General features: G+C 48.6%; 1 protein-coding gene and 1 pseudogene across 1 annotated transcript; both read right to left on the bottom strand.

Moving 5' to 3' along the window:
* Positions 1–4,800: 4,800 nt before the first annotated feature.
* Positions 4,801–7,487, bottom strand: Rps16 (ribosomal protein S16). The gene is made up of 5 exons (XM_006986295.4): positions 7,329–7,487; positions 7,101–7,202; positions 5,232–5,328; positions 5,094–5,141; positions 4,801–5,001 (listed from the first exon to the last, which is right to left on the bottom strand). The coding sequence occupies exons 1-5, from the start codon at positions 7,374–7,376 to the stop codon at positions 4,856–4,858; spliced, it is 441 nt and encodes a 146-aa protein (XP_006986357.3). The 5' UTR covers positions 7,377–7,487; the 3' UTR covers positions 4,801–4,855.
* On the bottom strand, positions 6,545–6,665 carry LOC121827011 (small nucleolar RNA SNORA40; annotated as a pseudogene).
* Positions 7,488–13,431: the final 5,944 nt, after the last annotated feature.

Below are 13,431 nucleotides of genomic sequence, written 5' to 3'. Positions count from 1 at the left end.
CCTTGGAGTGGCCTTAGCATCCAGTGAGTATCCTGTCCCTTCTCAAGTGCATCTTAACCTGTGACTCACTGGGGAGTCACTCTCATCTCACACACACCTACAGAGCTCGGGAATCTGCTGTTAGCCATTGGCTAGCAGCCAGAGGCTGTGCTTTATTACAGGCTAGCTGCCGGCTTTAAGGTTGTCATTCTGTGTGAGCTCATTCTGATTTGACCCTCGGCATCCCTAAGAGGCTAATGAGGGCTTGGTTTTGCAATCTGAGCACCAGACTCTTGGGGGCCTGGTATTCCAGAGCTTGACCTCTAAGCTACATCCCCAACACCATGAGGATGGCTTCTGTTCTGTTTGCAGTGCTGGGCATTGGATTCAGGGCTTGTTAGGCAAGTGCTCCACCACTGGGCTGCATCTATCCCCAGCCCTTATTTGTTGGTGGGTTTGTTTGAATTCTGTATGTGTGCATCTGAGTACAGGTGTCTTTGGAGACCAGAAGAGGGTCAGAGTCCTCTGGAACTGGAGTTATGGGCTGGTAGTTAAGAGCCAGCCAGCATGGATGCTAAGAATTGAATTTGGGCCCTCTCCAAGAGCAGTATGCACTTTTAACCACAGACATCTCTCCAGCTCCTCCTTTTTAATCATAGAGATGAGGATCAGCCTGGGCTACAGAGTGAGACCCTATCTCAATCCAAAAATAGGAAGAGGGAACTGAGGCCCAGAGAAGTGCTTTGCCTGGTCTCACTGCAAGGAAAAAGGCTGACCAGGGACAAATCTTCACAGCCTGAGTTGCCCATCTAGTGCCAAGAGCCACCAGGGTTACAAGAGGTGATTGTGAGTCAACCAGCCCAAGACCAGACTCAATAAAAGGAGCTGTTTGCTTCCCGAATGCCACTGTGCCCACAGGTCCTGCACTATGTATTGGGGGCTCCCGAGGAGCGGAGCCCTGTGTCCCCCACCCTCACACATACATTCACAGTGACTGAGGTTTCCCCCAAGGTCAGAACTGAGGCTGGCCTTCCCCGCCTCTGCAGGGTTGCACATTCCCAGCCACCCCCAGCTGTAGGAAAGTTCCCAGCCTGGCCCAGGCTCCCAGCGGCGCCGGAATTCCCGGTATTCAAGGAGGTAGGGAGGGAGAAAGGGTTGTCTGCTCCAGAGCCTGGCGCAAGGAGAAGCACTTCCTCTCTCCAGATGCGTTCCAGCTGTGCCTCTTGGGAAAGAGCCATGAGCCTCAGTAAAGGGGTCTGGTCCCTCTGGGAAAACCATAGGTCCCAGGCCAGCCTCAGCCCCTCCTCCTCCTGAGGAGCTCCTTCCCTACCCTATTCCTGTCTGCTTCACAGCCCCAGATTACCAGGGCCTCAGGAGGGTTCTTGCCTACCAGTCAGCCTGCTTACAGCTACAGACTCAAAGGGAATAGGATGAGGACAGTGGTTATGTGGCCAGTACCTGGAGTCCCAGCCACTCCAGAGGCTGAGGCAGGAGGATCCTTGTGGCCAACCTTGGCAACACATCAAAAGCCCTTTGTAAAAACAAAGTGAACAAACAAAAAACAGAAACGAATAAGTCAAATCAGGATATGGACTTTGAGCTGGGCAGTGGTAGCACGAGCCTTTAATCCCAGCACTCATGGGCAGAGGCAGGTGGATCTGAGTTTGTGGCCAGCCTAGTCTACAGAGTTCCAGGACAGCCAGAGCTATGAAGAGAGACCCTGCCTTCCCCCCCCCCACACACCCAAAAAAATGGAGCCTGCTGCCTTCCTCCAGGTCTCATTCCCTTCAGCTTCCTGCTGTAGAACATGGCTTGTCACCAGGGACATTTTCTTGAGGACACCCTTATCGCCATCATAAGGCCACCATGAGCATGTCAGGTAATACTGAGCATGGCATTCCATCTACTTGGCCTTCACTGAGCTTCACTCCCCTCTGCCTGATGGCAGTGCTGCCCAATGGTACCTATGGGAATGTCCATCTGCTGAGTCTGGTGTGGTGCACACCTTTGATCCCAGCACTCCAGAGGCAGGCAGATCTCTGAGACTAAGGTCAGCCAAGACCAAATGAACCCTGTCTCAACAATCTCTGTGAGCAGCTCTCCTCTGCTGTGTGATCTGCAGGCTGAGTTCCCCTGCAAGGCCAGCACTCAGTGTAGCTCACGGGCCATTCAACTACTTCTGTATGCCAGTTCTTCCCGTTAACAGCAAGTGGGTTCTTGTTACCAAGGTCCCTGGATCACATCTCAAAGGTGTGTGAGAAGACCCCACAACTCCACCAGCAGGTCCTGACTTAACCAAGAAACCCACTGGGCCCTCTGGGTTGGCTCAGTTATATTCTGTGGGCTTAGACTCCCCCACAAGCAGACTGCTCTGTCCAAACAGAGGGCACCGATCGGATGTAAGTTGGAGTCCTGTAACGTGCTCTGCAGACCCTTGAATGAGCCGTTTCCTGGCATTCTTCCTTTATCTTCCACTACAAATTGAAGAGCACACCGCAGGACTGGCATCTAGAGGCTCCGAAGTACTGGCTCCAGTTCTTTATTTTTAACGTGCTTTGATTGGTGTTTGGTCTGAATGTATGTCTGTGTGAGGGTGTCGCATCCCTTGGAACTGGAGTTAATAGTTGTGAACTGCCACATGGCTGCTAGGAATTGAATCAGGATCCTCTGAAAGAGCAGTCAGTGCTCTTTCCAGCACGTGTTTTTCCCCAAGACGGCGTTTCTCTGAGTAGCTTTTTGTGGAGCCTGTCCTGGAGCTCACTCTGTAGACCAGGTTGGCCTTGAACTCAGATTCACCTGCCTCTGCCTCCCAAGTGTGGGGATTAAAGATATACGCCACTACACCCAGTCCCATGTATTTTTGGTGTCTTATGAGTTAGGCTGAATTTGAACTCACCACCACTGCCAAGGATGACCTTGAACTTCTGATTTTCCTCTGCAGGTGCTAGGAATACAGGCATGCAGCCCCAGCAGTAAGATGTCTCCATAGCAAGATATGAGAGCACTTAGCCAGGCGGTAGGGCTGCACGCCTTTAATCCCAGCACTAGGGAGGCAGAGACAGATCTCTGAGTTGACATCTGGTCTACAGGGCAAGTTCCAGGACAGGCTACAAAGCTACAAAGCAACTATCTCAAAAAATAGAAAGAAAAAAAAAGAGAGAGCACTTGAGCTCATTGGCTCCATGGGCTCTCCACACTGAACAATGAGGATCTGCAATGGGGATCTGCCTTGGGCTCAACACTGCTAGCACCTAAACCAAAATTCTGCCATATACAAATTCAGAAGAGCAGATACATTGCTTGCCTGGCCTAGAGATGGTCGACTCCTTAAACTTGTGTGACCCTTCCAGATTATCAACGATACTGTTGGCTGACATTGAAAACTTCCTCAGTCTGGCTCGGCCTTGACTTCGCCAGGCAGTCTGGATTTGCTTTCTTTGTACCACAGACTATAGGCCTTACACATTTCCTCTTCCTGGTATTTAAATAGTGGGGCTGGGTGTGGTGCTTCTCAGCTCTAGCCCAGCACTCTGGAGGCTAAGGCACAAGATTCCTGAGCCCTGGAGTTCACGATGAACAAAGGCTGTGGAGTGTGACAGCTCAGTGCAGAAGGGTGGAAACATCTCACCTGTGCAAAGGCCTAGGTTTGCTACCATCAAAACAAACGAGGCAGGCAGAGTGCAAAAAGATAATGCTGTGACAGCTGTACACGCCCACGTTCCAGCTACTGAGGTGGGGACATGGCAGGACTGCTTGAGCCTGGTAAGACTCCTAAAAACCACATGCGGATCTTTGTAAGTTCGAGGCCAGCCTGGTCTCCAGAGCCAGGAAAGTCACAAAGCTACACAGAGAAAACTTGTCTCAAAAAAAAAAAAAAAAAAAAAACTCCTAAAACCCAAAAGGGGCAGGATAAAGCTTGACTGGCAAAATGCCTGCTTTGGAAGCATGAGGACCTGAGTTAAAAAGCAGAGCTGAGAGGGGCTTGTGCTGGCTGCAGTGGTCGAGTGAGTGCTGCTCTGGAAGACCGGACTCAGCTCCTGTTACTTGGCAGCTAGTAACCGGATATAGCTGGCTTCAGAACTCACTGGAGCTGAGAATGATGGCACACACCTTCAATACTAGCACTTGGCAGAGGCCAGCCTGGTCTACAGGGCAGGTTCGAGGACAGCCAGCTAAACAAACCATCTCAAATAAAATAATGTCCGGCATGGTGTAACACAATGTAATCCCTGTTCGGGGGAGGTGGAGACAGACCCCTGCAGTTCATTACATGAATTTCAGTAAAGGACCTAAAATATTTATGTTCAGTCCATTGATAAGGGCTGGACATTAGGCAGCTCACAACCTGCAGCTCCAGGCGATCTGCCCTCTGGCCTCCCTCAAGTGCACGCACACACTCATGTCAGTGCTGCTCTACAGGACACAACATCCTGTTCTGGCCTGTGGGAACTGGGCACGTACACATACATAAATACAAAAAACTAAAAGTAACTTAAAGATTTTAAGTACACATACCTATCCATATACCCTGTGGCAGCCAAAGCCATCATTGCCCTGGGCTCTGCCCACATGCACTGCACTCTACCTGAGGGAAACAAACTAAACCAAGTCTCTTCTACCGGCCACCTCTACAAAAGACCAGAGAAGGTGCTTTAAAGATTAAGTGGCTAGATGTGGTGGTGCACGCCTTTAATCCCAGCACTCAGGAGGCATAAGCGGGGACATCTCGAGTTTGAGGCCACGATGGTCCTACACAGTGAATTCCAGGACAGCCAGGCCTATAGAGACCCTGTCTCAAAGAGAACACAACAGAGAAACAGGAACATTGACCCTAGGATGTTTATTACAAAGGTAAACCCTGATCCTTGAGATGGGCTTATCGGTAGGATTTCTGGTATCGAGCACGGGCACCAGGACCTCCGAACTTTTTGGATTCACAGCGACGTGGATCGGCTACAAGCAGGGTCCGGTCATACTGGATGAGGATATCTTTGATCTCCTTCTTAGAGGCCTCATCCACATCTGGAGATAAAGGGACAAGATTCAAATAACCACACGTCTTAACTTGGTCCCCACACACTCCCCCCTCACTAGGAAGACCATCTCTCACTCACACTTTTGGTAATAAGCCACTAGGGCTTTGGAGATGGACTGTCGGATAGCTGTAAGAACACAAAGAAAAAGTTCTGTGAAGACCCACAGTCTTGCTCCAGCAGCCGCCAAGACCCACAGGCCCAGATCCTGAGACTCACCATAAATTTGGGCCACATGACCACCACCCTTCACACGGACCCGGATGTCCACACCAGCAAATCGTTCCTTGCCCAGCAGCAGAACGGGCTCCAATAACTAGAGAAATGGGAAATAGATAGGGCCAAGTCTTTTTTTTTGTTTTGTTTTTTAGAATTTATCGTTATTTTATGTGCATTAGTGTATGTCTGTGTGAGGGTGTTGGGTACCCTGGAATTGGAATTACAGACAGCTGTGAGCTGCCATGTGGGTGCTGGGAATTGAACCCAGGTCCTCTGGAAGAGTATTTAGTACTCTTAACCACTGAGCCATCTCTCCAGTCCCAGGGCTAAGTCTTAACCTAGACAGCTTAATCACCCCCCTCAGGAGGTTCCTCATCTCATGTGGTTCCTGCCACCACCACCACCACCAGAAGCAAAGGAAGATTCAAATCAGCTAAGTAAAGATCCTTGCTTTAGTGGCAAAAAAAAGGCAACCTATTCTGGAATCCCTGTGCCTGTGGAGAACGGAAGAGGCCTCAGACACCCTGAAGCTCGAATTATGGAAAGAGAGGTAGTTATGAGCTGCCCTGAATAGGAACAAAGTCAGGTCGTCTGTTTTCAGAATACTGTTATGGAAGACATCACCAAGACAATCTGCCCACAGTGGAAAGTTCCATCCCGAGCAGCCTGCCCTTCCATCCTCTCCTGAGCCTTCTTGAGCTCACACCCCAATCCTGACTATTTTGGATAAAGTTATGTCCAACATGTAGGACTAGTCCAACCAGAAGCTCCATGAGGGCCGAGCCTAGAGCCATCTGATCAGTGCTTTTTCCCCAATGCATAACGTGGTATACAAACCCTTCAAATAAACTGACAATCAGCAACCATACCCATACCCTGTATCCAAGGGAAATCTGGTATTTTCCACTCTGCAAAGCATCGTGTTCTTCCCTTTGAGAAGAGTGGAATTTGACAAACAGTATAATCCCAACACTTGGGGAGAGAAGGTGGATCTGAGTTCCAGGATAGCCAGAACTGTTACACAGAGAAACCCTGTCTTCAAAGCCGGGGACTAAAGGCATGGGTACTACACCAAGCCTGTCTAAATCCCACACTTCTCTTTACTCAAAGGGGCTCAGATCACATTTACTCAACTACCACGGAAGGATACCTAGAGCCCCTCCCACTTAAAGTTTGCTAGTGTGGCCCTAGCCGTCTTTGAACTGAGATAGGACTGTCTTTGAGTATAGAATGATGGGATTGAAGGCGTGTAACACCAGGCGGCTTCCAATGGCATTATCATCAATGCTGTCATCGCTGTGAACTGTCTTAAGTGTGATACTCCTCACATGTATCAAAACTCAAACAACAATGAGTTCTGCCTTGCAAAAGGGAATTTATTTTGGAACCTGTCTTTAAGTCTTTGTCCACCAGTTAAAAACCCACAGAGGTGCTACCAATCTTAAATTTCAGAGGACTCTCGCTGGCTTTTCTTTTCAGAGTTTCACACCGTAGCCCATGCGACCTACACCACGCTTTATTAACATCGACTCTCTAACTCGTGGCACTGTTCCCCAGGTGCTAGGATTGTACACATGAGCCTGTAAACTTACATTTCTAACGAAAGAAATCGACAATCAGGTAGCACGTACTATGCATTTCCCCTGGCCACCCGCTCCTCGCAGCGGGCTTCCAAACACTGCAGACTGCATTCCCCTTACTCTCCAAGGTCCTACATTTCATTGTCCCGGCTAGGAAATCCGCTTCCCCGGCCGGAGCCCAGACCTGCCGCTGGCTAAGCCTTCTTTTCCTTCCCACATGTCAGCTTCTAACAACCCCGGGGCCCTGCCTTCCGTCTCCCTTCCCGATGCCCGCGCCCGACCCCAGCACCTTGTACTGCAGCGTGCGCGGCTCGATCATCTCCAGGGGACGTCCGTTCACCTTGATGAGCCCGTTCCCCCGTTTGCAGTGCGCCACGGCTGTGGCCGTCTTCTGCGGAAGGCGAGCGAGACGGCGGACCGCGTGAGCTCGGGGCCCTGGCTCTCAGCGGGGCCCCGGGTCTCCAGGGTCCCCCAGCCCCGGCCTCCCCCGGACCCTTCCATCCCGCCCCTGGCACACCTTGCGTCCGAAGACCTGCACGGACTGCAGCGGACCCTTGGACGGCATGGCTGCGAGTATGACACGAGCTCCTCACCGCGCGGTGCCGCCACCGGAAAAGGAAGGCTCGGGGCCGCCCCGGCCGATTTTCAGGGTCTGCGCAGGCGCTTTGAGCGCTTCTTCACGACAGAAGCTTGCTTTACGGCTGACGTTAAACCTAGGCCGGGACGTCTGCTTTGCGGAGGGAACGCCCTCCGAGGGAGGGGCGGAAGGGACGGGGCGGGGAGGGCTTGGGCGGCGACTGCGTTTGCATCTCCGCAGGCGCGGAGCTGTGTTTCCTTTTCCATTGTTTTTTCGCGGGCTTGGTCGACGGCACTTTGGGCCAGTTCTCACAGCAGTCCTGATGTCCTCCTTCCACCCTCCTCCCACTCGCCGGCTTCCTCCCACCCTGGCGCTTTCCCGGGACCCCATCGGGTCTTCCCGAATCCAGTGCGCTAAGTGAAGCTACGTTCCCAGCCTCCTGCCTCCCGGAACCCTCTTCCCTAGAATCCTTGTCCCTCAGACCCTGCGCTGCGAATCTACCTTGGTTAGAATTGCCCTCCTCTCCGAGTCTCCTCTCCGAGTAATCCTGACCCCTTCCTCAGAGGCACACCCTTAAAAGCCCCTTTCAAAGCTCCCCTAAACTCTCTTTCCTCCTACAACCGGTCTCAGGCACGATTCTTCCTGAGTCCCCGTCCTACACCCACCTTCGCCGGAATTACCACCTCTTTGGCGGCTGCTCTCCCCAGCAACTGCTCCTGGGAAATAATTCTTCCGAGGATGGCCCTCATCTAGAGAAGCTATCCTCAAGACCGGACTTCAGAGCAGTTATGCTAAAAGATCATTATCCAGAATCCCCCAAATCGTCTTGTTTTAAAAATTAATACTTTTATGAGCTCAGGTTTCCGAGGGAGGCCCCCGATCTCCTTGGAAATGTAGGTACGGGGTGTGTGTGAGCCACCAGACTTGGGTACCGGGGACCAAACTCAGGTCCTCTGTAAAAGCAGTAGGTGCTTTTACCTACTGACCATCTTACGGGCCTCCAAATTATCGTAATGCTCTCCTAAACCCTCTGCTCTGGGTCTCTACCCCACAGAATTCTCCTAAGTCAAGGGAATTCTCTCACAGGGCTATAGTTTTCTCACAGTTACTGCCTCGGTTTCTCTAGCAGCACAGGGTGTAGGGACTCCCCTTGTCAGGGACTTAGAAACAGTTGGAAGGCAGGGTTGTATGGTCATGTACAGCTAGCTGGAATATCAGCACTTGAAAGGTGGAGGAAGAGGGATCAGGTGGAGTACAGATCCACCCTCTCCTCCCACCCTCCAATACATTGTGAGTTTCTGACCAGCGTGGGCTACATGTGACCCTGCCTCAGAAAGAAACAAGTTGGTGAAATGCCCAAGCCTGAGGACCCAAGTTTGATTCCCGGGACCTTCATGTAAAAAGAGAAAAGTGGTACGAAAGGTCTTCTGAGCTCCACACATAAACTGAGGTACACACACACATAGACTCACACTTAAATGTAATAAAACTAAAACAAAAGCAAAACAAACAAAAATACACACACACTAAAGCAATGCGTCTCTGAGAATTAGATGTCAGTCTGGTTTACAGAGAGAGTTGTAGGTCAGCCAGGGCTATTTAGTGAGACACTGTCTAAACAAAGCCAAACATGACCCATGCCTTTTCCAGCTTCCTTCCTGAAGCTGGAAAATTAGGGAGAAACCACTGGGCTCAGCATGTATGCACTTTTACATGCCTGAACATGTTCACAGGAAAACAATGGGGCTGATGTTCTGGCTGTCATATTTCTGACCCACTACCCCAAACTTTGGAAGATAAATATATTTCAGAGACATAAACGGTAATTATGATGATTACACTCACATTTAAATAGTGCTTCCTCTGTGCCAGGTGCTGATCTAATCTAAATGTATTGAGTATGTTGGGTAATATACTCTCCAAGATAATTCCGTGAGGTGGGCAGAGCCACCATGTGGAGGTGTGACATCTATAAAGGGCAGTGTTTGTCCTGGACAGTGTAGCTTCAGATTTGTGAACTTCCAGCAGATGGCAGTAAAATGCCTTGTCCTAATCCACTGGTGCTCCATCTGCCCAGCCCTTACCACCCCCACCCCCCACATCCGCCTGTCCCTTGTCCTTCAGTTTCTTTTGAAGTCCAGGTTGACTGGCTGGAGTTTATTTACAATGTAACTAAGGAGCAGATGGCTTTGAACCCTCCATCTTCTTGCTTCCACCTCCCCAGTTCTGGGACTACAGATGTGCATGACTACAGTTCTTCCTTTGCAGGAGGTTGCCGGGGTGGAGAGCCTTTCCATATCCCACGCCATCCCCAGTCCTCAGGAAAGATAGGACAAACTAACCGATCCTTTAAAAACACCCTTATCAAACTATCACGGAAACGTCACCTCGTTTGGGTAAAGCTCCTGCCTCTGCATCTCCCCACAATAAACCTCCACAAGAGCTCTGTTGCATGGTGTGACTTCATGGTGCCCCTTGGCTCCAACCTGCCAAGGTCGCCATCTGTAGCTAAACCATTACCACATCCAGTTTTAGAATTGTCCTAGGCCTGGCAGTGGTGTGAGCACCTTTAATCCCAGCACTCAGGCGGTAGAGGCAGTGAAGCTCTGAGATTGACGCCAGCCTGGTCTACAGAGAGTTCCAGGACAGCCAGGGCTACACAGAGAAACCCTGTCTCGAAAAACAAACAAAGCAAAACAAAAACAAAACCCCCAAAAAGTGTCAAGGCAATTGTGTCTTTTTTGTGTGTGTGTGTTTGTGTTTTAAGTTTTATTTTATCTCTTTTGCTTTTTTGATGCACTCTGAACCACTGAGCTGTTTCTCTAACCCCTGACCCAATACTTTTTATCCTCCCACACCCCGGAGAGCTCCAAAATACCAGGCTTGAAGGTGTATACCACCCAGCCACAGTCTTCCACTATTTTATAAATAATTTATTTATCTTTTATGTTATGTGCATTGGTGTTTTGCCTGCACGTATGTATGTGTGAGGGTGTCAGATCTTGGAGTTATAGACAGTTGTTAGCGGCTATATGGATGCTGGGAATTGAATCCTAGTCCTCTGGAAGAGCAGCCACTGCTCTTAACCACTAAGTCATCTCTCCAGCCCCGCCCCCATTATTTTTAAAAATCTGCTGTTAGTATTGCCCAACTTGTCACATATATGTAACATATTTTTATCTTTATTTTTATTTTTTATTATTTTATTTATTTATCTTTGTTTTTTGAGACAGGGTTTCTCTGTGTAGTTTTGCGCCTTTCCTGGAACTCATCACTTGGTAGCCCAGGCTGGCCTCGAACTCACAGAGATCCGCTTGGCTCTGCCTCCCGAGTGCTGGGATTAAAGGCGTGCGCCACCAACGCCCGGCTATAAATTTATAATTTTCAAAGCCAATCAAAATGTATATAACTATTGAATTAAATTTATCATGCCCAATAGAATGAAAGATTAACTAACTGTTGTAGCTACTTTTGCTGCCAGGGTCTCCACTGTGCTAGCTGTAGTAAGCAATTATGAAATGGTAATCCCAGGAACAGTAGCAGCGGTGGCTGCCACTGCTATAACAGCAACAATGACAGCAGCAATGTCAAATTCTCTTCTGGAGTGTGTGGACATCCACCGGCATGGATACAACTCCACTCGCCTACTTTCTTTCTTTTTTTTTTTTTTTCCATCACAGGCAATTTATTTTGTTCTATTCATTCACAGTTAATACAGAAAATACTTGGAAACATTGCCATATAATGTTTGACACAGAAATTATCAAATAGAAGTATACAATGTTGACAGGAGGCAGTACATTTATAATTTATAACCTCGCCTACTTTCTTAAGCTGTAACTCAGACACTTCTCTACTTCCCTCTTCCTCTCTCCCACCTCCACTTCTTTTTTCTCCCGGATACTGGCCAAAAGCCCTCTCATGGTTTCACTGACACTCTGGGCTTTCTCGTGCTTTCTGAAGTCCCTCCCACCACGCAGCTGCTTGCCATCCTCCATTACTGAACATGCCGGCTTTCTTGGACCCTAACTCCAAAAGGCATGGGTCGCTTCCTCTTCTACATCTCCCTGCTCTTGGTAGCAACTGCTAAGGTTTACAGCTTGTCAGCCCTGTTGTTTTTCTCTCTGGGCTGGAGAGACGGCTCAGCACTTAAGAGAACTCAGTGCTCTTCCAGAGGACCCTAGTTTCAGTCCCAGCACCTTCATGGTATTTCAGTTTCACAACCATCTGTAACTCCACTCCCGGGGCATCATCCCACACCCTATTCTGGCCTCCAAGGGTGTGAGGAACACACGTTGTGCACACACATACCTGCAGGCAAAACGTCCACACACATAAAAATAAACAAAAATTTGAAAATCTAATAAACTCGTCCTTGAGCTCCAAAAGAAAAAAAAAATTATACTTGTAATCCCAGCACTTGGGAGGCAGAGGCTGTGAGATTCATTCAAATTCAAAGATAGCCTGGTCTATATAATGCGTTCAAGGCCAGCCAGAACCACATAGTGAGACCCTGTCTTCATAAAACAGAAAAAGGGGGGCTGGAGAGATGGCTCAAAGGTTAAGAGAACTGATTGTTCTTCCTAAAGGTCCTGAGTTCAATTCCCAGCAACCACAAGGTGGCTCACAACCATCTGTAATGAGATCTGGTGCCCTCTTCTGGCCTGCAGACATCTATGCAGGCAGAACACTGTATACATAATAAATAAATAAATCTTTAAAAAAAATAAAATAAAACAGAAAAAGCCAGACATTAAAAAAAATTATTTATTTATATTTTCTGTATGAATGCTTTGCATGTACACCTGCAGGCCAGAAGAGGGCATCCCATCCTATTATTGTTTTGAGCCACCAAATGGGTGCTGGGAATTGAACTCAGAACCTCTGGAAGAGCAGCCAGTACTCTTAACCCCTGAGCCATCTCTCCAGCCCCGGACATTTTTTAGAAGGGAAAGAAAACCAAAGCTAAACTTTTATGAAGGCCTGATTAGTAAAGAAAACCAAAGCTAAACTTTTATGAAGGCCTGATTAGTAAAGAAAACCAAAGCTAAACTTTTATGAAAGCCTGATTTGCACATAGTGAAAGGCACCACGTAACATGCATATTCTGACACAGGCAGACACTGCCACATTTCCACTCCCAGCCAGTCTGTCTCCAAGCTCAGCCTCAGGCACCCACTAATCTGTTTTCCCTATGAATAGCTTGGTTTTTTGCTTGCTCTGGAGTTTGGTGTGAATGGGATCATCCGCCCTGCTAGACGCCGCTGTCTGGCTTCTTTCCCTGTCCATAAATGGTTTTGGAAATTAATTTGTGTTTTTCAGTAGTTGGGTGTCATTTTCTGTTTCCTCTTCCTTCCCCCATTTTCTCGTTTTGAAAAAGGGTCCTATTTTGTACTCCAGGTCACTTGGAACTTCAGATTCTCTTACCTTAGTCTGCCAAGTGCTAGGATTACAAGGTGGGCACCACCACTTCTAGCTGAAGTATGTGACTTCTTAAACATGTTTATTATGCGCATGCACACACACACACACACACACACACACACACACACACACACACACCCGGGGGGGGGGGGAGGGGTACCTGCATGCCATATAGGTCAGAAGATATTTTTTGGCATTTGGTATCAAACTCGGGTTGCCAGGCTTGGCAGCAAGATCCTTTAATCTGATGAGCCATCTAGATGGACCAAATATGTTATTTTTATTTACTTTTCTTTTTTTTTCTTTATTTTTATTTTTTGTGCGTGTGTGGATATTCAGTCTGCATGAATGCCCGTGGACGACATGAATGCAGTGCCTGCAGAGGCCAGAAGAGGGCCAGTGGGCCAGTGTTAGATTTCTTTTTTTTTCTTTTTGGTGTTAGATTTCTTGAGACTGGAATTACAGAGGGTTGTGAGCTGCCTTGTAAGTGCTAGGATTTGAACCCAGGTCCTCTCCAAGAGCAGCCAGGGTTCTTAACAGTCGAGTCGTCATCTTTCCAGTTTCAGGGTTTTTGTTTTTGTTTACAAAGTCTCACTGTGTAACCATGGCTGTCCTAGAA

This window comes from Peromyscus maniculatus, chromosome 1, assembly GCF_049852395.1.
Source record: "Peromyscus maniculatus bairdii isolate BWxNUB_F1_BW_parent chromosome 1, HU_Pman_BW_mat_3.1, whole genome shotgun sequence".
In the NCBI taxonomy this organism is placed as follows: domain Eukaryota; kingdom Metazoa; phylum Chordata; class Mammalia; order Rodentia; family Cricetidae; genus Peromyscus; species Peromyscus maniculatus.
The sequence above is the reverse complement of the archived record's forward strand: the minus strand, read 5'-3'. Positions and strand labels throughout refer to the sequence as shown.

Excerpts from the sequence above, each read along its gene's own strand:
- Rps16 (XM_006986295.4), bottom strand. The coding sequence starts at position 7,376 with ATGCCGTCCAAGGGTCCGCTGCAGTCCGTGCAGGTCTTCGGACGCAAG. Across the intron at positions 7,203-7,328 it reads TGCAGGTCTTCGGACGCAAG|AAGACGGCCACAGCCGTGGC; the intron begins GTGTGCCAGGGG and ends CGCCTTCCGCAG. Across the intron at positions 5,142-5,231 it reads TCATGTGGCCCAAATTTATG|CTATCCGACAGTCCATCTCC; the intron begins GTGAGTCTCAGG and ends GTGTTCTTACAG.